Source organism: Giraffa tippelskirchi, chromosome 3 (assembly GCF_054371585.1).
Source record: "Giraffa tippelskirchi isolate mGirTip1 chromosome 3, T2T-mGirTip1v1.2.pri, whole genome shotgun sequence".
NCBI classification, from domain to species: Eukaryota; Metazoa; Chordata; class Mammalia; order Artiodactyla; family Giraffidae; genus Giraffa; species Giraffa tippelskirchi.
The window spans coordinates 60,946,959-60,971,562 of NC_137277.1; the positions used below are offsets into that span (position 1 = coordinate 60,946,959).

General features: G+C 40.1%; 1 protein-coding gene across 1 annotated transcript in view; it reads left to right on the forward strand.

Moving 5' to 3' along the window:
* The first annotated feature begins 18,898 nt into the window (after positions 1–18,898).
* Positions 18,899–24,604, forward strand: part of CA10 (carbonic anhydrase 10 (inactive)) — an 859,345-nt gene continuing 853,639 nt past the window's right edge. Inside the window, exon 1 of the mRNA XM_081576112.1 lies at positions 18,899–18,959. Coding sequence (XP_081432238.1) covers positions 18,899–18,959 — 61 coding nt within the window. The remainder of the gene's footprint in view (positions 18,960–24,604) is intronic.

Here is a 24,604-nt window from a genome sequence, read left to right on the forward strand (position 1 = left end):
GCCACCAAAAAGAAAACTACAGGCCAATATCACTGATAAACATAGATGCAAAAATCCTCGACACAATCCTAGCAAAAAGAATCCAACAACATATTAAAAAGATCACACATCATGACCAAGTGGGCTTTATCCCAGGAAGGCAAGAATTCTTCAATATCTGCAAATCAATCAATGTAATACAACACATTAACAAATTGAAAGAGAAAAATCATATGATTATCTCAATAGATGCACAGAAAGCCTTTGACAAAATTCAACATTCATTTATAATAAAAACCCTCCAGAAAGCAGGAACAGAAGGAACATACCTCAACATAATAAAAGCTATATATGACAAACCCACAGCAAACATTATCCTCAATGGTGAAAAATTGAAAGCATTTTCCCTAAAGTCAGGAACAAGACAAGGATGCGCAATCTCACCACTACTATGCAACATAGTTTTGGAAGTTTTGGCCACAGCAATCAGGGCAGAAAAAGAAATAAAAGGAATCCAGATTGGAAAAGAAGAAGTAAAACTCTCACTGTTTGCAGATGATATGACCCTCTGCATAGTTTTAAACCCTAAAACTCCATCAGAAAATTACAAGAACTAGTGAATGAATATAATAAAGTTGCAGGATATAAAATTAACACAGAGAAATCCCTTGCATTCCTATACACTAACAATGAGAACACAGAAAGAGAAATTAAGGAAACAATTCCATTCACAATCACAACGAAAAGAATAAAATACTTAGGACTATATCTACCTAAAGAAACAAAAGACCTATATAAAGAAAACTATAAAACACTGGTGAAAGAAATCAAAGAGGACACAAATAGATGGAGAAATATACCATGCTCATGGATTGTAAGAAACAATATAATGAAAAAGAGTATATTACCCAAAGCAATCTATAGATTCAATGCAATCCCTATCAAGCTACCAACGGTATTTTTCACAGAACTAGAAGAAATAATTTCACAATTTGTATGGAAATACAATAAAACTTGAATAGCCAAAGCAATCTTTAGAAAGAATGGAACTGGGGGAATCAACCTGTCTGACTTCAGGCTCTACTACACGTTTACAGTCATCAAGACAATATCGTACTGGCACAAAGACAGAAATATAGATCAATGGAACAAAACTGAAAATAAATCCACGTATCTATACACACCTTATCTTTGACAAAGGAGCAAGAATACACAATGGAGAAAAGACAATCTCTTTAACAAGTGGTGCTGGGAAAACTGGTCAACCACTTGTAAAAGAATGAAACTAGAACACTTTCTAACACCGTACACAAAAATAAACTCAAAATGGATTAAAGACCTAAACGTAAGACCAGAAACTATAAAACTCCTAGAGGAAGACATAGGCAAAACACTCTCCGATATAAATCACAGCAGGATCCTCTATGTCCCACCTCCTAAATTAATGGAAATAAAAGCAAAAATAAACAAATGGGACCTAATTTAACTTAAAATCTTTTGCACAAGAAAGGAAACTATAAGCAAGGTGAGGAGACAGCCTTCAGAATGGGAGAAAATAATAGCAAATGAAGCAACTGACCAAGAATTAATCTCAAAAATATACAAGCAGCTCATGCAGCTCAATTCCAGAAACATAAATGACTCAATAAAAAAAATGGGCCAAAGAACTAAACAGACATTTCTCCAAAGAAGACATACAGATGGCTAACAAACACATGAAAAGATGCTCAACATCACTCATTATCAGAGAAATGCAAACCAAAACCACAGTGAGGTACCCTTTCACGCCAGTCAGAATGGCTGCTATCCAAAAGTCCACAAGCAATAAATGCTGGAGAGGGTGTGGAGAAAAGGGAACCCTCTTACACTGTTTATGGGAATGCAAACTAGTACAGCCACTATGGAGAACAGTGTGGAGATTCCTTAAAAAACTGGGAATAGACCTGCCATATGACCCAGCAATCCCACTGCTGGGCATGCACATCGAGGAAACCAGAATTGAGAGAGACATGTGTACCCCAATTTTCATCTCAGCACTGTTTATAATAGCCAGGACATGGAAGCAACCTAGATGTCCATCAGCAGAAGAATGGATAAGAAAGCTGTGGTACATATACATATTGGAATATTACTCAGCCATTAAAAAGAATACATTTGAATCAGTTTAATGAGGTGGATGAAACTAGAGCCTATGATACAGAGTGAAGTAAGCCATAAAGAAAAACACCAATACAGTATACTAACGCATATATATGGAATCTAGAAAGATGGTAACAATAACCCTATATACAAGACAGCAAAAGAGACACAGATGTATAGAACAGTCTTTTGGACTCTGTGGTAGAGGGCGAGGATCGGATAATTTGGAAGAATGGCATTGAAATGTGTATATTATCATATGTGAAACGGATCGCCAGTCCAGGTTCTATGCATGAGACAGGGTGTTCGGGGCTGGTGCACTGGGATGACCAAGAGGGTTGGGATGGGCAGGGAGGTGGGAGGGGGGTTCAAAATGGGGAACACATGTACACCGTGGCAGATCTATGTCAATGTATGGCAAAACCACTAAAATATTGTAAATTAATTAGCCTCCAATTAAAATAAATAAATTTATATTAAAGTAAATAAATAAATAAAAATAAAAAAGAATGAAATTAAAATAACCTCGAACAATACATAAAAATAAACTCAAATGGATTTAACATCTAAATGTAAGCCCAGATTATATAAAACTATTAGATGAAAAGTTAGACCGAATACTTTGACAGAAAATAGTGAAAATAAAAACAAACGAATAGAGCCTAATGAAACTTAAAAGATTTTGCACGGTAAAGTAAGCAATAAGCAAAAGGGCAGTCTTCAGCAATGGAGAAAATATTTGCAAACGTACAAAATCAACAAGGAACTCAGTTCAGTCTCTCAGTCTTGTCCAACTCTTCCAGACCCCATGGATGCAGCACACCAGGCTTCCCTGTCCATCACCAATTCCCGGAGCTTGCTCGAACTCATATTCATTGAGTTGGTGATGCCATCCAAGCATCTCATCCTCTGTCATCCCCTTCTCCTCCTGACCTCAATCTTTCCCAGTATCAGGGTCTTTTCCAATGAGACAGTTCCTTGCATCAGGTGGCCAAAGTTTCAGTTTCAACATCTATCCTTCCAATGAACACTCAGGACTGATTTCCTTTAGGATTGACTGGTTTGATCTCCTTGTAGTCCAAGGAACTCTCAAGAGTCTTCTCCAACAACACAGTTCAAAAGTATCAATTCTTCAGCACTCAGCTTTCTTTACGATCGAACTCTCACATCCATAAATGATTATTGGAAAAAAACATAGCTGTGACTAGACAGACCTTTGTCGGCAAAGTAATGTCTCTGCTTTTTAATATGCTGTTTAGGTTTATCATAGCTTTTCTTTCAAGGAGCATGCATCTTTTAATTTCATAGCTGTAGTTATCAACTGCAGTTATTTTGGAGTCCAAGAAAATAAAGCCTTTCACTGTTTCCATTGTTTCCCTATCTATTTGCCATGAAGTTATGGGACCGGATGCCATGATGGTGGTTTTTTGAATTTTGAGTTTTAAGCCAGTTTTTTCACTCTCCTCTTTCACTTTAATCAAGAGGCTCTTCCTCTACAAAGAAAGCATGCAGATGGCCAAAAAGCACATGAAATGATGCACAACATCACTACTTATTACAAAAATGCAAATCAAAATTACAACGCTATATCACCAAAAATTCTACAAACAATAAATGATGGTTGTGGAATTGGAAATTGGGATAGCCACTACAGAGAACAGTATGGAGGCTCCTTAAAAAACTAAAAATAGAACTAACATATCACCCAACAATCCCACTCCTTGGCATATACCTGGAGAAAACCAGAATTCAAAAATATACATGAGCACCGATGATCATTGAAGCATTATTTACAGTAGCCAGGATATGTAAGCAAACTAAATGTCTATCAACAGAGGAACAGATAAATATGTGATACATATATACAGTGAAATATTACTCTGCCATAAAAAGTACAAAATAATGCTGTTTTCAACAACACAGATGGACCTAGAAATTGTCATACTGAGTGAAGTAAGTCAGACACAGGAAAAATAATATGTGATATTGCTTATAAGTGGAACCTAAAAAGAGATAAAAATGAACTTACAAAACAGAAGTAGAGACCAGAAAGCAAACTAATTTTTACCAGGGGATAGGGGAGGGATAAATTGGGAGACTGTGATTGAAATATGCACACTATTATTTGTAAAATAGATAACTAAATTGAACCTGCAGTATACCAGAGAGAACTCTACTCAGTATTCTGTAATGGGTTTCTATAGAAAAAACCTCTTTAAAAAAGAGTGGATATGTGTATAATTGATTCACTTTACTGTACAACTGAAATTAACACAGCATTGTAAATGAACTATGTTGTGGTTGTTGAGTCCCTAAGTCGTATCTGACTCTTTGTGACCCCACGGACTGCAGTACAACAAGCACCTCTGTCCTCCACTATTTCCCAGAGTTGGCTCAAATTCATGTCCTTTGAGCCAGTGATGGTATTGAACCATCTCATCCTCTGTCACTCCCATCTCCTGTTGCCTTCAATCTCTCCCAAAATCAGGGTCTTTTCAACGGGTTGGCTCTTCTCATCAAGTGGCCAAAGTGTTGGTGATTCAGCTTAAGCATCAGTACTTCGTTCAGGGTTTATTTCCTTTAGGATTGACTGATTTGATTTCCTTTCAGTTCAAGGGACTTCCAAGAGTCTTCTCCAGTATCACAATTCAAATACATCAATTCTTCAGTGCTCACGCTTCTTTATGGTCCAACTGTCACATCCATACCTGACTACTGGAAAAACCATATCTTTGACTACCTGGGTCTTTGTTAGCAAAGTAATGTTTCTGCTTTTTAATATGCTGTCTAGGATTGTCATAACTTTCCTTCCAGGGAGCAAGCATCTTTTAATTTCATGGCTGCAGTCATCATCTGCAGTGATTTTGGAGCCCAAGAAAATAAAATATGTCACTGCTACCACTTTTTCCACTTCTATTTGCCTTGAAGTGGTGGGACCAGATGCCATAATCGTATTTTTTTGAATGTTGTGTTTCGAGCCAGCTTTTTTTACTCACCTTCCTAACCCTCATTAAGAGGCTCTTTAGTTCCTCTTCATTTTCTGCCGTTATAGTGATCTGAGACTGTTGCTGTTTCTCCTGGTGATCTTGATTCCAACTTGTGTTTCATCCAGCCTGGCATTTTGTATGAGGTACTCTGCATACAAGTTAAATATGCAGGGTGAAAATCTACAGCCTTTTTGTACTCCTTTCCAGTTTTGAATGATTCCATTGTTCCATGTTTGGTTCTAACTGCTGATTCCTGACCCGCAAACAGGTTTCTCAGGAGACAAGAAAGGTAGTCTGGCACCCCCATCTTTTTAAGTATGCTTCACAGTTTGTTGTGATCCACACAGTCAAAGGCTTCAGTATAGTCAATGAAGCAGATTTTTTTCTGGATCTCCCTTGCTTTATCTATGATCAAAAAAATGTTGGCAGTTTGATCTCTGGTTCTTCTGCTTTTTATAAATCAACTATACCCCTATAAAATGTAAAACAAATAACTTTGAAATTATATTGCTTTTTATGGACACTTTGCAAAAAGTAATTTTGAAAATATATAATGAAAATATGCTCTAAAGATTGAATATGCTCTTAAAGCTAAGAGAGTTAGAAGAGTGTTTACCATTTGAGTTTCAACCCTCTCCACATCCCCAAAGATTCTACTCCTTTTTCACAAGTGAGGAAACTTTACCAGGCAAATGAAAGATTTCCCACGGTGCCATGAATCATTGGCATGGAACCTCATATCTTTGTTCTGATCTATATTTATTCTACTTTTCAATATGAAAGATTTTTGAAATATTGAGGGTGCATTCAAACCAAGGTTCAATAAAAGAGCTAATCTTTAATTGGTTGTATTAAAACTTCTAAAGATAAAAATACATCAAAGTGATACAAAATGAATCATCCTTTTCAAACATATCTCATTAGGATGTAGTCCAAGTTATATGGTCTTAAATGAATTTTGGTCCTCTAATAGAGACCCTGACACCCTGCCTCATCCTGAACCACCATCTCTTGCAGAGATAAGCACTGTTACTTGGAGATCTTAATGGTTACTGAGGTCTCACTTCATGTGGATGTTTCACATATAACCAGACTGTTTCCACAAAGTATAGATAGCTATTTCTTACAAATGTGGAGCACAGGCTCAGAATAAACTCAAACTTTCCACATCCTTTTTAATATTGTGCTTGGACTATGAGTCACCACCATCAGGCACTTATCCTCCATTTTAGTTAATTCATTCATCTAGGTTCTATACCAACCCACCTACTCTCTTTTCTCCTGATAATGAGTGTCCATAGTCTCTTAAACCAACATCTCCTGAGCTTAGACACCATTAAGAGATTTGAAGATAAATTAAACATTTAATGTAGATACCATGGATGAAGGTGATCTGTGCAGGGCACATAATATTGTGACATTTCAGTGACACAAGTGTTTCTCATCCAGAAGATCACATCAAGCAGAGTTATTTGGGTAAAATGGACTTATGACTGGGAATGAACCCTTCCTTCTGATACTGGGCCATGCTTCTTAATCAAGGTTCATGCACCTTAAAATTTCTCCTTCGTTGTTCTTGCTATCATCCAAGGAACCTTGCAGATGTGATTGAAAATATCTGATGTAGTGGTAAAAAAATTGATCAGGAACTGTTTTAGAAACTTGATATAATTAAAAACAAAACCATTTCTAATTTTGGCCTTTAAATGAACAGATAAAACCAGCACCCTAAAGAGGTTTAATTGTAAGGTTTGGGCATTGAGGGGCATTTGACTGAGAATGAGTGGAACATAGGAATTAGGTTGCTCTGTGCTACTGCCCACATTTACTATTCTTTCTCACAAACAACAGCAATTGATCTTGACTCTGTGTATGGCTAAAATTAGAAACTGTATTGGAGAAAACTGGCAACGACAATCATACTGTAAATGCAACTTATAGGCATATATGTATAGGCTTCCCTGGTGGCTCAGCAATAAAAAATCCACCTGCAATGCAGGAAGTACAGAAGATGAGGGTTAAATCCCTGGGTTGGGAAGGTGCCCTGGAGAAGGCATGGCAACCCGCTCTAGTATTCTTGTCTGGAGAATCCCACAAGTAGAGAAGACTGGTGGGCTACAGTCCATAGGGTCGCAAAGAGTTGGACATGATGAAGTGACTTAGCACACATGCACTATATATATACATATATTTGTTCAAATATTTGTTCAAATATATATATATATATTTCTCTTTAAAGGATGATTACCTTAATCTTCAGATTATTTCAGATATTTGTAACTACTTTATTTTTATTTTTTATTCCTTTAAATTTTAATACCCTTTCCAAAGTTTTATTGAGGTCTTGTTGATAAAAATTATATGCATTTGAGATATACAATGTGATTGTTTTATGGAAATGTGAAATGATGATGTGAAATGATCATGAAAATCAAGAAAATTAGTTTTTATTTGTTATTTTTATCCCCCCCATACTCCTCTCCTCTGGAAACTCCATGCTTGTTCTCTGTATCTATGAAGCTGTTTTGTTATGTCTGTTTACTTGTCTTATTTTATAGATAGCACACATAAGTGAAATCACACATTATTTGGTCTTTCTCTGACTTATTTTGCTTAGAGTAACTCCCTCTAGACATATCCATGTTGTCACAATAGCAAAATTTGGTTATTTTTTATGGCTGAGTGTATATATACCACTTTTTGAAAATGTATTTATCCATCAATGGACATTCATATCTTGCTTTTTGTTTTTGTTTTTTTTGTAAATAATGCTTCAATAAACTAGACAATCTAATCACATGGACCACAGCCTTGTCTAACTCAATGAAACTGAGCCATGCTGTGTAGGGCCACCCAAGACGGACAGGTCTTGGTGGAGAGTTCTGACAAAATGTGGTCCACTGGAGAAGAGAATGGCAAACCACTTTAGTATTCTTGCCTTGTGAACACCATGAACAGTATGAAAAGGCAAAAAGATGGCACACTGAAAGATGAACTCTCCAGGTCTGTAGGTGCCCAATATGCTACTGGAGGTCAGTGGAGAAATAACACCAGAAAGAACGAAGGGATGGAGCCAAAGCAAAAACAACACCCAGTTGTGGATGGCACTGGTGATAGAAACAAAGTCTGATGCTGTAAAGAGCTACATTGCATAGGAACCTGGAATGTTAGGTCCATGAATCAAGGCAAATTGGAAGTGGTCAAACAGGAGATGACAAGAGTGAATGTCAACATTCTAGGAATCAGTGAACTAAAATAGACTGGAATGGGTGAATTTAACTCAGATGACAATTATATCTACTACTGTGGGCAGGAATCCCTTAGAAGAAATGGAATAGCCATCAGAGTCAACAAAAAAGCCCAAAATGCAGTACTTGGATGCAATCTCAAAAATGACAGAATGATCTCTGTTCATTTCCAAGGCAAACCATTCAATACCACAGTAATTCAAGTCTATGCCCCGACCCGTAATGCAGAAGAAACTGAAGTTGAACGGTGCTATGAAGACCTATAACACCTTTTAGAACTAACACCCAAAAAAGATGTCCTTTTCAATTTGGGGGACTGGAATGCAAAAGTAGGTCAAGAAACACCTGGAGTAACAGAAAAATTTGGCCTTGGTGTACAGAATGAAGCAGGGCAAATGCTGATAGAATTTTGCCAAGAGAATGCACTGGTCATAGCAAACACACTCTTCCAACAACACAAGAGAAGACTCTACAGATGGACATCACCAGATGGCCAACACCAAAATCAGATCGATTATATTCTTTGCAGCCAAAGATGGAGAATCTCTATACAGTCAGCAAAAACAAGACCTGGAGCTGACTGTGTCTCAGATCATGAACTTCTCATTGCCAAGTTCAGACTTGAATTGAAAAAAATGGGGAAAACCACCAGACCTTTTAGGTATGACCTAAATCAAATCCCTAATGATTATACAGTGGAAGGGACAAATAGATTTAAGGTACTTGATCTGATAGACAGAATGCCTGATGAACTATGGATGCAGGTCCGTTACACTGTACAAGAGACAGGGATCAAGATCATCTCCAAGAAAAAGAAATGCAAAAACACAAAATGGCTGTCTGAGGAGGCCTTACAAATTGCCGAGAAAAGAAGGGCAGCGAAAAGCAAAGGCAAAAAGGAAAGATATATCGATTTGAATGCAGAGTTCCAAAGAATAGCAAGGAGAGATATGACAGCCGTCCTCAGTGATCAGTGCAAATAAAGAAAGGAAAACAATATCATGGGAAAGACTAGAGATCTCTTCAAGAAAATTAAAGATACCAAGGGAACATTTCATGCAAAGATGGGCTCAATAAAGGACAGAAATGGTATGAATCTAACAGAAGCAGAAGATATTAAGAAGAGATGGCAAGAATACATGGAAGAACTGTACAAAAAGTATCTTCGCGACCCAGATAATCACGATGGTGTGATCACTCACCTAGAGCCAGACATCTTGGAATGTGAAGTCAAGTGGGCCTTAGGAAGCATCACTACAAACAAAGCTAGTGGAGGTGATGGAATTCCAGTTGAGCTATTTCAAATCCTAAAAGATGATGCTGTGAAAGTGCTGCACTCAATATGCCAGCAAATCTGGAAAACTCAGCAGTGGCCACAGGACTGGGAAAGGTCAGTTTTCATTCCAGTCCCAAAGAAAGGCAATGACAAAGAATGCTCAAAATACCGCACAACTGCACTCATCTCACACGCTAGTAAAGTAATGCTCAAAATTCTCTAAGCCAGGCTTCAGCAATACATGAACCGTGAACTTCCAGATGTTCAAGCTGGATTTAGAAAAGGCAGAAGTACCAGAGATCAAATTGCCAACACTTGTGGATCATCAAAAAAGCAAGAGAATTCCAGAGAGACATCCATTTCTGCTTTATTGACTACACCAAAGCCTGTGACTGTGTGGATCACAACAAACAGTGGAAAATTCTTAAAGAGATGGGAATACCAGACCACCTGACTTGCCTCCTGAGAAATCTGTATGTAGATCAAGAAGCAACAGTTAGAACTGGACATGGAACAATAGACTGGTTCCAAAATGGGAAAAGAGTACAACAAGGCTGTATATTGTGGCCCTGCTTATTTAACTTGTATGCAGATTACATCGTGCAAAATGCCAGGGTGTATGAAGAACAAGCTGGAATCAAGATTGCTGGCAGAAATATTAATAACCTCAGATATGCAAATGATACCACCCTTACGGCAGAAAGCAAAGAACTAAAGAGCCTATTGATGAAAATGAAAGAGGAGAGTGAAAAAGCTGGCTTAAAGCTCAACATTCACAAAACTAGGATCACAGCATCTGGTCCTATTACTTCATGTCAAATAGACGGGCAACAATGGAAACAGTGAGATACTTTTTTTTTTTAACTTCAAAATCACTTCAGATGGTGACTGCAGCCATGAAATTAAAAGAAGCTTGCTCCTTGGAAGAAAAGCTATGACCAACCTAGAAAGCATGTTAAAAAGTGAAGACAAAGGTCCTAGACAAAGGTCCATCTAGTCAAAGCTATGTTTTTTATAGTAGTCAGGTATGAATGTGAGAGTTTGATTGTAAAGAAAGCTGAGTGCTGAAGAGTGGATGTTTTTGAACTGTCATGTTGGATAAGACTCTTGAGAGTCCCTTGGACTGCAAGGAGATCAAATCAGTCTATTCTAAAGGAAATTAGTCCTGAATATCCATTAGAAGGGTGGATGCTGAAGCTGAGACTTCAATACTTTGACCACCTGATGCTAAGAACTGACTCATTGGAAAAGATCCTGATGCTGGGAAAGATTGAAGGCAGGAGAGGAAGGGGACAACAGAGGATGAGATGGTTGGATGGCATCGCTGACTCCATGGACATGAATTTGAGGAAGCTCCAGGAGTTGGTGACAGATGGCACGCTGCCGTCCAAGGGGTCGCAAAGAGTCGGACACAACTAAGCGACTTAACTGAACTGAACTGCAATGTACCATAAGATCTACCATCAAATCCAGGACACAAATGTAAGAAAGACTGAAGTTACTTAAATAAACAAATAAACTAATTAAAATTTTCAGAAATAGTTTACAGAATGCCTGCTATTTATTCACTCTAAATAAGTCTTTCACTTTTAAATTCTTACATACAGAAGCTGTATACTTGAGAGAGAGATCAATTGTAATGAAAAGAAGAAAAGTATAGCATGGGTATTGCTCATTGCCAAACTGAGTTTTAAGTTATTGACCAAAATTCTATAGAATTAGCATGTACCTTTTCCTAGTAATTATTTTTCTGTCCAAATTTAAATAACAAATAAGGAATAGTATTTTATAGAAATAAAATATCCACTGTCTCCACTAAAAAATGAACTTTCTTATGTTGGTTATAAATTATAGAATGGATGAGAAGAATCCTATTTCAAAAATATATCCTCAGAGACAAACTAAACTTTAATTTCTCAAGGTTCATGCTGTTGCTTTCACAGCATTTGATGGAGGATCTTTTATATATACTGTAATAGATAAAAAGTAAACCAGATTGCCAATCCTTTTTCTTTCTTTTTAAAAGCAAACCATGTACCACTTTTTTTGGTTCAAATTGTATAGGATAAATAAAACTGCATTCTATTAACCAATATGAGCGTATTTCCGTAAGTGTAGTTAATTTAAAATAGCTTTAAAAAGCAAAAGACGTGTTTTATTTCAAAAATATGTCAACATCTTAATCCCTGCTGCTGCTGCTAAATCGCTTCAGTCATGTCCGACTCTGTGCGACACCATAGACGACAGCCCACCAGGCTCTGCCTGGGATTCTCCAGGCAAGAACACTGGAGTGGGTTTCCATTTCCTTCTCCAATGCATGAAAGTGAAGAGTGAAAGTGAAGTCACTCAGTCGTGTCGGACTTTTTGCGACCTCATGGACTGCAGCCTACCAGGCTGGGTCCATGGGACCCTCCAGGCAAGAGTAATGCAGTGGGTTGCCATTGCCTTCTCCTCCTAATCCCTAGAACTTGTAAATAGCTTATCTTCCGTGGCAAAGGGAATTCTGCAGTGTGATTAATTTAAAGATTTTGAGAGGGAAGAGATGATCCTGGATTACCCAGGGAACTCAATGTAATCACAAGGATCTTTATTTTTTTTTAAAAAACTGGGGAATCAGGGAGTAAAAGGAGATATGATGATTGAAGCAGAGGTTGAAGAGAAGGCAGTGCTGAAAGCGAGCCATGAGCAAAGGAATGAGGACAACCTCTTAGAAACTGAAAAAGGCAAGGAACAGATTCTCACCTTGAGACTCCAGAAACAAAGCTGCACTTCAAACTTGTTTCAGAATTATGACCTCCAGAACTGAAAGATTAAAAATTTCTGTCATTTTAACCCACTCGATGTGTAATAATCTATCACAGAAGCAACAGGAAACTAAGAAACTGCTTGGTGGTCTCAGCTTGCATGCTGAATTGTACAATTGTAGATCTGCTTTTGAGGTTCTCCTCTCCCACCTACTAACTCCTGAGGATATCAGTGCTCACAATCCATGTCATCATCCGAGGCTTCATTTGACCCTTTCTTCAACATAGTTCTCAGTCTCACCAACCGTTTACCTGCTGTGTCACTCTCCATCACACTATGCAGTTTGGTGTACAACCATGTGTTTCCTTCTGCTACCACCTCTATATTAGTTTTGGATCTGCTGCAAGACCCCTTATCATTGTAGCCTAAGTGTTGGTACACAAATTTTATCACGGTGTTATAGTGTTTGTCAATAGTCATCTGAAGACACAGTAGAAAAGAAGAACATTCAAAGATACTTTAAAACTGGTTACTATGTATGATTACTCTGAAATTACAAAATTACATGCCAATCTTACTGGTTTCCCTTGGGGTATGTTCCTGCCTTACTATAAGGCTTCCTCCCTGCCTAGCCCATAGCCAAGTGGCAGAATCCAGCCATCACCATTAAGCATGCTCCTGAATGTACAGACTCCTTTGTCTCTCATCCTAACTCAGTGAAATGGAAGTATTCTCGCTTGGCTCCACACTAAAGCTCATCTTCCAAGTTTTCATTTTTGCCTCAAGAATTGCCTCTCTCCAGGAATGACCGACTGGACAATTTTCACAAACTTCAAGGAAACTCTCCCCATCTAATACTAGGGACACTTATCATATGCCCCCAAGAAGGTACTTGCATTGTAACTTAATAGTCCAATATTGATAAAATATATAAAGATGCAGATACAACATTAGAGCTACTTCTTTGAGTAACAACTTCCAAATTAAAGAATAACTCGTATAATTTTTGATGCTTCTCAAAGTCTGAGTAACATTTCACATAGATCAGCAACAGTGTGCTAAAGTTGAGCTTCTTTAAGCCTAGTCGGGCCACGGTTTATTAAATATATCCATTTCTGATTATTTATGATTATAGTCTGCCTCTATTTGCAAAAGCTAGTGATCTATTTTGATGGATAATCTTGAGATATAATTGACATAAAACAAACTTCACATGTTTAAAGTGTACAATTTGACAACTTTTGATGTATGTATGTAGCCATAAGCCATCAACACAATTAAGAAAATAAATATATCCATTACTTTTAAAAAGCTTCCTTTTACTCCTTCGTAACCCTTCCCTTCGTCCATCTCCACTCCCCTGTCTCCCTTCCCAGATAATCACTATTATTCTTGAGTTAGATATGGCATGGAGACCAGAAACACATATTGAAATTGTAAACCTATTTTTCCTGAATATAGGTTGACCAAGACAGCAGCAGGGATGGATCTGCTTTGTCTTCTAATATATATAGAAGATCTGCCTCAGAGAAATGTGCCCTGATGGATGTCAAATTATCAAAAAATTTTATCAACCAGATGAGTCACTCCTTTTTCAGTGGGGCTGAGTAAAGAGAAGGTGGAAAAATAATCCAAAATTTTTCAATACTCTTCTCTTCTAGGGAATGGAAGAGTTCCTTGCTTTCTTTGGAAAAACTGGAATTGACTCAAACTTGGACTCAGCCAAGACTTTCTATCGTATGTGTAACATACTTGTGCTGAATTTGTAGTGGAGAAATGTAAAGTAGAAAAAAGACAAAGACAGATATAGTGGAGAGAGATTCTTTGTAGTTATCAAGACTTGGGTATAAGTGTAAGATGGACAGGTGGTAAGAAGCTGCTCTGTAGCACAGGGAGTCCAGTTTGGGGCTCTGTGACAACCTGGAGGGATGGGTTGGGGGTCTCCAGAGGGAGAGGGTGTACTGATAATTAAGGTGGATTCATTTTGTTTTACAGCAAAAACTAACACAATATTGTAAAAAGTTAAAAAATTAAAAAATATGAAAAAAATTCATAAGAATAAATATTTTCTAGCTTCATAGTGTTTTTTTAAATTTCTTTTGTTAGTTTCATGGGATAAAAACTAAACAGTTATGTAAAGAGTGAAGACAGAAATTTTAAAATTAATACATGTTTTACCTGAGTTATTTTATGGGTTAAGATAAAAATTTCCTAGAAAACATGGGTTGAGCCTAGAAATAGCTCAAGAAAATATTGAGTTTTTTTCCTTCTAGATAATGCTAATACAGAAACTAAATTTTGAGGGACTTTGAATTCACTGTTGTCTTCCAAGTGCCAAGAAATGAGTTGGCACTTAGCAGGCATTCACATTCTTTCATTAGAAATGTCTTGGAGGAAATTCTTTGGCAGTTCAGTAGTTGAGACTTTCATTTCCAAGGGCTCAGGTTCAATCCCTGCTCAGGGAACTAGGAACTAGGATTCCAAAAGCTGTGTGATGCAGCAATAAAAAGCAAACAAACAAACAAAAAATTTTCATTACTCAATTTCCAGTGATCTTTTCTTTCTCCCAATTCTAGAGTAGTTAAGTTCTAAACCGCATAATCTACTATTATATTTCAATATGCCTTAAATTAATTTCTAGTTGTGGACTCTACTTCCTCAAGATGATCCATTTTATTCTCTAGAGAGTGAAGGGAGATAGTCTGTCACAGAATCTGAATCTGAAATGCTTGGCTCTGATCTCTACACTATCAATTAGTAGCTGTGAGACTTTGGACAAATAACCACTCTAGGTCTTTGTATTAAAAATGTAGGTAATAACAGTATTTTCCTCATATAGATGATTAAATAAGATTATTCATGGAAGGGATTTGGCAATGCCTACCACATAACAAACAATTGATATGTGCATGTTACTAGTTTTAGTTAAATACTATCCTATGAATTGATTTTTGGGGGTTTTTGATTAAAAGGACTTGGTGACAGAGAACTGATTGAATGTTCTTTGAGAGAGCTGAAGGTGAGTATACAGACTGAAAAGAGAAAAGTATTATTTTGCTGGCATTGGCTTATAAGGCAAAATGTAGAAGGTAATATAGTTTATAAGCTTCTTGAAAACAAAGGTTATGAATTGTTAGTAACAAAACTCCAACGACTTGCCGTTGTGCTTGACTCATATCTGGCACTCAGTTAATAATTGCATAATTCATCAGTAAACAAATGGGTGCGCTGTATTCAGTCCCTCAGTGCTCAGTCCTGTCTGACTCTTTGCAACCCCATGTACCCTACCAGGCTCCTCTGTCCATTGCATCTTCTAGGCAAGAATATTAGAGTGGGCTGCCATTTCCTACTCCACTGGATCCTCCCCACCCAGGGATCCAACCCGTGTCTCTCGCGTCTCCTGCATTGGCAAGATTCTTTACCACTGCCACCTGGAAAGCCCAGTCAATAAATGAACCCTGGTATAAAAATCCAGGCACTGTTCTGCTTCCAGAGAGAGCTCTCCTGCTGGCAAGCAGATTCTACTCCCAAGTGCAGAAGGTAGGTCACTGTCCATGGTTTCAAAAGCTCCCTAGGGTGGAATTTGTTCATCTTTAGCACACAGCTTTCTCTCTCCCTTCAAAAATCTCTTTTGGGCGGAGCTCCCCCCCCCCCCGCTTCCGCATGTATTTTAAAATGACTAGTTCTCACTATCTTGGATTCTTTCAATATTTCGAGATCTCAGTGTCTTTCCTGCTGAGCCTCTAAGCTCTCTGCATAAAAATCCTGGACTTCCTTCATCTGGGCCTAGATTTTTAATATGCTGATCACCTGGAGACCCTGGCCTTCATCTCAGAAAACAGATGACTCAGTCACACGCCTGTCTTAAAAAGCAGCCGTCTGCTTGTGGTTTTTTCGAATCCCGGAAGGCAGCAGAACTAAGCAGGTGTGGCTCCCAAAGTCTGCCCGGCCGAGGAAGCTCATGCTATTCGCAATGCTCATTCTGCCTGCCCTCCACCCCAACTCCGCACCCGACAGCCACTCTACAAAAAGGCGGCTGCACTTCTCCCTGAACAGTTAGTTCAAGAATCCTGGGAACGCTGCACTGTAACTCCTTTGGTTCCAATCCCGCATTCTCACAAGCCACACTGCCTGGAAGACTCACTAACTTTACTGTGTGGATGAATGGTAACCATTTCCCTTCTTCTCCATCCTTTATGCGGTTATTAGACCAAACCCCGAACCTCACAATGAAATGGTTTCTAAACCCCCCAAAATAAAAAGTACAAAGAACAACAACAACAACAACCCTTGTGGGTTACGTGTCTTTGTTTTGTGTCCATCCGCGCTTGTGCAAAATCTCCAAACGTCATAGTTTGCAATCTGAACAAGAACGCAGATCAATCCGAGATCTTTTCAGGGATTCCGCTTCACTGTCCTCTTCTTCAGCACTCCCACAGTGGTTAGTCTGGGGTTTTCTCAGACCTCTATAGCAGCCATAGAGGCAATACAACTCTGCATTTTTTTTTTTTTCTCTCTCTCGTTGCCAGCCTTCTCAGGGAAACAGTTCCGAGCCCAGGGTCTCCTTCCGACTCCCTTGCATCTACACCGCGAGCGGTTGACCGGAAGCAAGTCCTTTCCTGGTCGCGGAGGGGACCTTCTGCGGCACAGCGTGAGGCTCCGGCCACAGCCTCCGCCGGGGTGGCTGCTGGCGCTCCTGCCGCTCCCACCTTCCCCGAGGCCTAGAGAAGCCGAGCTCTCGGCGTATGTGTGCGCGCGTATCTGTGAGGGAAAATCTGAAGAAGCTGCTGAGTATTGCTGGCAGTGATATGGAGCCCAGCAAAAGCCTGTAAAGCACTTGAGCTTTCCGAAAGAAAAACAGAAAAAAACGAAAGGAAAGAAGCGAAGCGCGTTCTCCTAGAGCGCGGGTTTCCAATAGTCCTGGATCTTCCTGGAGCTAGGCAGAGGCGTGTTTGGCAGTGGCCACTGCCCGCACCCGGGCTTGGAAAGACGGGTTTTCCCCGTTTCAGGAGGAGGGGGGTGAGGGACTTGCAGGACCTGGTCTAGAAGCCTGCAGAGAGAACTCTGGGGTAAGTACTGTTCTGGCACCGGAGCGGAAAGGGGGCAGGAGAGGGACGGGAGAGAGGGAACGGAATGAATTATGCAAAGAAAAAAAGAAATCCCCAATACTCCACAGCTGAGGGAGCGCAGCGCAGCATTGCACGCGCAAGATGAGTCCGTCCGGGTCTCCCGCTCCTAACCCGCCGGCGCAAAGTTCTTTTGAAGGAGAGGGAAAATCTCCCCAAATCTTGTAGTGACAGCAGCCGCCAGGGCGGGGCGGAGTGAGGGGCTGCCGCTCGGCGCTGGGCCTGGGCGGCCGCGCTGCCCCGAAGCCCGACGCCCAGCGCTCCCTTCCTCATGACTGCGTTAGGCCTGCCTCCCCGCTGCGCCCTCCTGCCTCTGCCCCGAGCGGCGGGCGGCCGGGGTGACGCTGGGCCCGGGCTCGGCGAGACTGCTCACCTGGCCGAGCCCCTCTCCCGCCTCCCCGCCCCCGCCCGCCGCCTCCCCGCAGAACCGGGAGGTGCCGGGATCCGTAGACGAGGAAATAACGACCCCTGCAGTTGCATTGCGGAAAATCGCAGCGGCGGCGGCAGCGGCAGCGCTAGTCGCGGACCATGGAAGCTAGGGAACTGGAGGTTCTGGGGAGACCAGAAAAATAGGAGAGGCACAGCAGGCGCGCGCTCCGTGGGAAGCCCATAAGGTCGCGAGGCCAGCGGGGAGCCGTCCCCCCACGGTCCCCGCTCCACGCCCTGGAGTGTCGCTCGAGCCGGGCTCCGAGGCGGCAGGCTGCGCGCAGACTGGGGCGCAGGAAGGTTCTGCGGAGGCGGCAGGCGGCCGGCAGTCTCAGGCAGTAACTCCTGCCTCTCTTTCTGTCTCTCTGTATGCTGTGTCTGCGTCCCTCTGGCACCCGGGAGCAGGAGAAGAACGGAGCGGCGCGGAGCAGCCACCCTCTGACCATGCCCCGGTGAGGGGGGCGGACTTCGAGGGCAACTAGTCGCGGACTGCCGCGGCTTAGCCTGCAAACTGCGAGGGGCCAGGGACCCCCGGAACTGCGCGGCACAGCCCGGCGGGGGGCTATCGTCTATGTCTTCTTGGGGAGCCAGGCGGATAGGGGTCTCGTTTTTGCAGGAAGAGCCCAGAGCTGGTGCGTTCGGGTGGCTGCTGCGGCCGCTGCTAGTGCTATTTCCGCCGCCTGTGCAAGGAACAGAGACCGGTGAGCAAGGAGACCTCCCGGGCAGCGAGGCATCGGTCATGTGTCAGCACGTCTGGGGCGCACATCCGTCGAGCCCGAGGGAAAATTTGCTGGAACAGTTCAAACTGCGATATTGATCTTGGGGGTGACGGTCCCTGGCCGACTATCCGGTGGAAGTGCGAGTGTGCGCTCGCTAGGAAGTGTGCCTGTGTGCATGTGTGTGTTCCTTGTGGGGCTCCTCCTTTCCCCCTGTTTTCACGTCGAGTGATGCACTTGGAATGAGAATCAGAGGATGGAAATAGTCTGGGAGGTGCTTTTTCTTCTTCAAGCCAATTTCATCGTCTGCATATCAGGTATGGGACGCGTGCTGGAGTCACAGGCGGGCCCGAGTTATGTTGTGGTCTTTGGAATATATGGGGTTTTATTGTGTGTAGACAATCAAGAAGCCTTGCGGGGTGGGACGGAAGAGGGATGGTGGCAGAGACCCTTTCAGCTCTGTGGGTTTGCTGCCTTAAGAATTAAAAATCTTCTAAACCCAGTGTGTGTGTGTGTGTGTGTGTGTGTGTGTGTGTGTGTGTGTGTGTGTTGGAGGTAATATATGTATGGAGTCCTGGAACATTGTAGATGTGGAGAGATAAGAAAGAAGAGGCAGATTGGTGTTGATTTTCAACTGTTTTCCTGGTTGAGAACTCTGACAAGGAAATCTGAGCTTTGGCAACCCCCGCTGCCTTCCTCCGGCTTTCAAAGTTCCCAAACTAGATGGTTCCTGTTTGAAAAAATAGATGCAGAGCCCTGCCCTAATATCTAGGCACTTTCAGGAGACTGCAGGAGGGTTTGGGGACTGGAGAGTACCAGCAGGGACCAAAGGGATGTAGATATACTCCATGCCTTTCCCAAATACATCAGAACCACCTCCAAATAAAAGCAAAATCTATCTGAAACAACACAGTATCATAAATACCCCTTTAAATCATGATCTTTCCTAATTTCCAGTGGTAAGGATGTACTTACTGGTTCAGACTTACAGACCTCAGGCTACCGGTGCCAGTGTGTGGATTTAAGAGCTAGTGGGAAGCCAGGGCATTGAAATGCATAAGGCAGAGCTTGTACCTGTCTGTGGGGTGGGGGGAGATTTTGATTTCCAAACAGTGTTCTTGTCAGTGCAGGAAGTTGAGAGTATGGAGTGGAGATACAGGAAAAAGCTCCAGGCTAAGCAGTATTTCCCCGTTCAGTTCAGTGCCTCCTCCCACTGACAGTGTCCACACCATTTCTTTCACATTTTCATTTAAGCACCCAGGGTAAAGCCTGTTTGCAGTACTCCCCTCTGCCTGCATCCCTCTGCAGAACTGGGGACTCAGCCAACTTCCCATGAAGTCAACAGAAGAGGAGAACAGAAACCTTGCCTTTGTGAGCAGGCCTATTTGAGCAGGATTAGGATGGAGGGACATGTTTCCTCCAGCTTTGTTCAGCTCAGCCAGTCCACACCCTTTAAGCCAGACCTGATTCTGGATGTTAAAAAAACCCTTGTCTGCCCTTATTCTGGATCCAGTTCCAAATATCATTATTCAGGACAGGAATGGGGCATCTTTTATTTTAAATCATTCTGTTTGGGGCTTGGCCACCGTTGTTATAAATTTGCCTCTATAAACTTTAGAGATATGTTGTATACCTAGAAGACAAAAGTGCCCTGGGGTCGCTCCCAATCCTCTACTCTTTTATGCATCCTACATGTATGAGGAAAAATTACCAAGTGACCTGTAAAGGTTTATATCAGTCATATGTCCAGGGATAAACTAGGTGGCGTCTTACAAGGCCACAATTTACATCTTTCTCTTCCGTATCTCTTTCAAGTTCTCTCTCTTTTCTCCATGTTACTTCACTAGTTATAAAATAGCCTTTTCCTGTCTCTTTCTCACATCATAAATAATTTTCAAATCAGACAAACTGAATTCCTCTAAGATTTACAAAAGGTTAACATTAATGCTCTGAACCTCCCTGTCTTTTGTCCCTAACCCACACTCTGCATTTGGGCAGGCCAGGGGAACCAGCTGAGAACCAGTCTGCTCTTAGCTTCCAAAAGAGGCATTAGTGAAATATTTGTCACAGCTATACTAGATTTTGTGTATCGGCAACTAAATTATATAAATAGAAGCTATTTCCAACCCAGGAGAGTTGCTGTGTAGTATGTGGCCTTTCACATGCATTTATTAAATTATCATTGTTATGTAATGAGAAAATAAAAGTATAAGCATAATTGCTAGCTATTAGGTTAGCATTCCTAAGGCTAACTGGAATGCCTAGTTAGGATCAACATTAGTTTACTCTTTATGAAGACATTTAGGCAGAGATACAACATTATGGACTCATTATTTACATACTCATAAACTTAACTTTAAAAGGTCATTCTTTCTCTAAAACCAAGGTGGCCTCCTCCATCTATAAGAAGAATAGACGTACTCATTCAGTGATGTCCATGTATGTCACAATTCTCATTAGTAATTTATTTATGACTCATATTTACCACAGTTTGGGAGACTTTGTTTCCCATCTGGCAGCCCTAAGAGGAATATAATGCACTAGGGTTAACTAATTGGCTCAGGGAGGATTTAGTGGGCTTATCATTTCTGTTACTGTGATTTGCAGTCTTAATTTAATCATGAATGAGCTTTACTGAAAGGAATGTAAGCATGTATTCATAGAACCTACTTAATCTTAAATTTGAAAATAAGTTTTTTAAAAAGCACCTCTCTATCATCTTAGGATCAATTGCCCTGCCTAGTAAATGGGTACTAATTGCTACTGAGTTACCAGGCATCTATGTTTGTTACATTTGTAGGGTTGGCTTCCTTACTGAGAAATACCAGAGTAGAAAAGGACCGCAAAAGTCTGCAGTGTAAACATTCTGCAAAAGGAAAATTTTGGAAGTTAAGTTTGGCCTATAGAAAGTGTATTGACTGAATTCCCTTTTCCTACCCTCATCCTACCCCAGCCCCTAAATTAAAAGTACACCCAGAGGAATTTTCTTCCTAGATCTATGTGTCTGTATTGTTTAAAATACAGACACCTGGGCTTGTATGTTTCATGGCTTTGCATTAATTGTTTTGTTACGATGAAGCTGAGTAAATGGGATGAGGGGTCTGCTAGCTAGCTTAACCAGCTTTAAGTTAGCTGCTGGGGACATAGCATGTGTGCCTTCCATTTGAGAGAATTTGGTTACTTAGGACAGCACAGCTAGTCTGAAGAGGGAATGTCATGATCTGGGAATTCTTGGGTCTGTAGGTTTGGTTGACATCTCATTTTACTGAAAATGTCAGGTGGCCAAGATTTGTGGAGATGAAAGAAAGAGAGAGAGAATATTTCCTCTTGCTAGCAAGAACACTATTCCCTTCTCACAAATGCAGCTCAGATCAGTGAGAATGAATATTTAGCAGCACCAGGAGAGAATTTTCTGGTCCAAAGAGAGCTGTCTGATTTAATTTGTGTTGAATATCCTACTTTTCTGTATATAACTATGCATAACTTTAGTTCCTTGTCAGTTTATTCATAATAACTGCAATAGTAATTAGAATTATGTGATATTTTCACATGTATTATGCAATATTGCACATATTTTAACTCATCTAGTATCAAAATTTGTAGGGTGATTTTATAAATGAGGCAACTGAAGCCCACAGAAGTTCAGCTTGAAGGATTCATACACAGTTCTGAGTCAAAATTCTGTGTATCATTTATGTCTTGGTATAAGATTTCTTTTAAAGTTTTCATCATTTTTTTTTATTTTGATATTTCCAATTGAATGAGTAAATTGTGTTAAATGGAGGTAAGGTTTAGAGAGTTTTGAACTGGAATTTTAGGGCGATTGTAGTCTAGATCTAAAATTAAGGTAGTGTTTGTGTTGTACATGACTCCATCATTCAAACAGAGTGACAAACTGTTACCCATTTGCCTCCAGTGTCTCATGATCAGCAATACCTGAAAGAAATGAATATTTCATACATTCTCTCCTAATCTGAAAGTTAAATGGTTTCACATCAATGGCTTACATGTAGAAAGGGATAGTAGTATATGTCCCATGTTTGTCATATAGATTAAATCAGATAATATGGTCAATGATTTTCACTTAGCACAGTGTCTCAGGCATAGTAAGTTTGCAATAATACAATTTTGCCTGCAAACTTTGCATGGGTTTGTGAGGAATAAATAGAATCTTTACCTTCATCCTTTAACAAGTTGTTTAAAAGCAAACAAAAAAAACCTCCCAAAACAAACATTAGCTAGTACATTTTGTAATATTGAGTACAAATCCTACTTTCAGTGAGGTGTTGGCTTGAAATGTCTCTTAATTTTCTTTCTCATATAAATGAGACTGGTAACATTGGGCTTTGGTACATAGTTATGAGTGTGACCCGCTTTATCCGTGTGAGCCCAATATTGAGATGAGGATTGGAAATCACCGGGAGCAATGTAGTGCTTATTCCCAGGGGAGCAACAGCATTTTTCCTCTTTCTTCTTGTAAATTATAACTCAATATACACTCAACTCTAAAGTGATTCCAAAATGGCAAACTGTATATGCCGTCAATATGATTTGTAATAGAAAATCCCATTAAATATGAAAAAGATAAAGAATAAAGAATCTGATAACCTTCTTGGCAGTATGTTTTCTTTAAATTCAGTTTCCCATGTGATGTCTTATAGTCACAGATACTATAAATGGCAGATATCATAGATGCGACTCTCTTGGCAGTGAGATGAGGGATTTCCTACGTAATACATCCTTGGTGTGTTGGGAGAGGGTGGTCGATGTCAAAAAACATTTTATTGGGTGGGGAGAAGGAGTTTTATTGCCATCCTAGACAGTCACACTTGCCATTCCAACTTTTTACCTTAACTAAGCATTATATATTTGAGCCTGAGGTGTAGGCCGGGAAGAGATCTAGGCCTATAAATGTATATGGTAGCAGGCCATTTTATAGAGAATATGGGAGTTTGAAGACCCACCCTGCAATCAAACTCTGCCTTAATTACCTATATGACTTTGGGCAATTCTCTTAGCCTCTTAGAGTCTCTGTTTCCTCATTTGTGAAATGAAAAGTTCTGTCTTCTTTGCCTATTTCAAAGAATTGTTGAGGGAAACATCAAAGAGTGATCTTGAATGTTCTTTGTGTTATACAAATGTAAAGTATCTGTCTTTACCATATTATGCTTAAAATATAGTTATAAAATAAAAGAGATATACACATATAATATAGAGTGATATTAAAAATATGAAGGATAGTTATGAAAGCAGTGTTATAATGCACAAAATATATTGTGATAAAGCAGTATGAATAATGCCTAATTACTTGCTAGAGAACATAAATTCTGTCTATGTGAGAAGGCCAGACTTGAAGGCAAAAGAGAATATTAAATAGGTGTTAGAGGTTTGGATACAAAAGTTAGAGGGAACTATATCATCAAAAGCAGACAAATAGGAATGAGTAAGATATACAGTGGAGAATATCTCAATTGGAAAAAAAGATTCACTTCAGGAGATACTCAAAAGTTGGGTGGAGTCCACTTAGGGAGCTCTTGAATTGAGAGACTATGGAATGTTCTAATATATTTAATTTCTTGGTGATTTTTATTTTCTCTTTTGAATCTTTACATGGATTCAGTGGATTGAACTTGGTTAAGAATTGGGAGAGATACAGGAAGGAGATTAAGTAGTGCCAGAAAGGAATTAGGCGTGAGTCTTAAAGGAAGCTTAAGAGTTGACTTGGAAGATTTTTACTGATTGACCAGGAGTGTGATAGGGGAGGAATCATCATAGGAAACACATTAGCAAAGACAGGGTAATCAGATAAGACATAATGAATTTAGGGGACAGTGAAGAGGTAAGTATGCCAATAAGTAGAGGGTGAAGTATGATGGATGAGGCTGAGATAGAAGAGCATTTAGGAAATCTGATTCTAATAATAATAATGCTTTACATATAATAGTAGTAGAAATTACCCTTG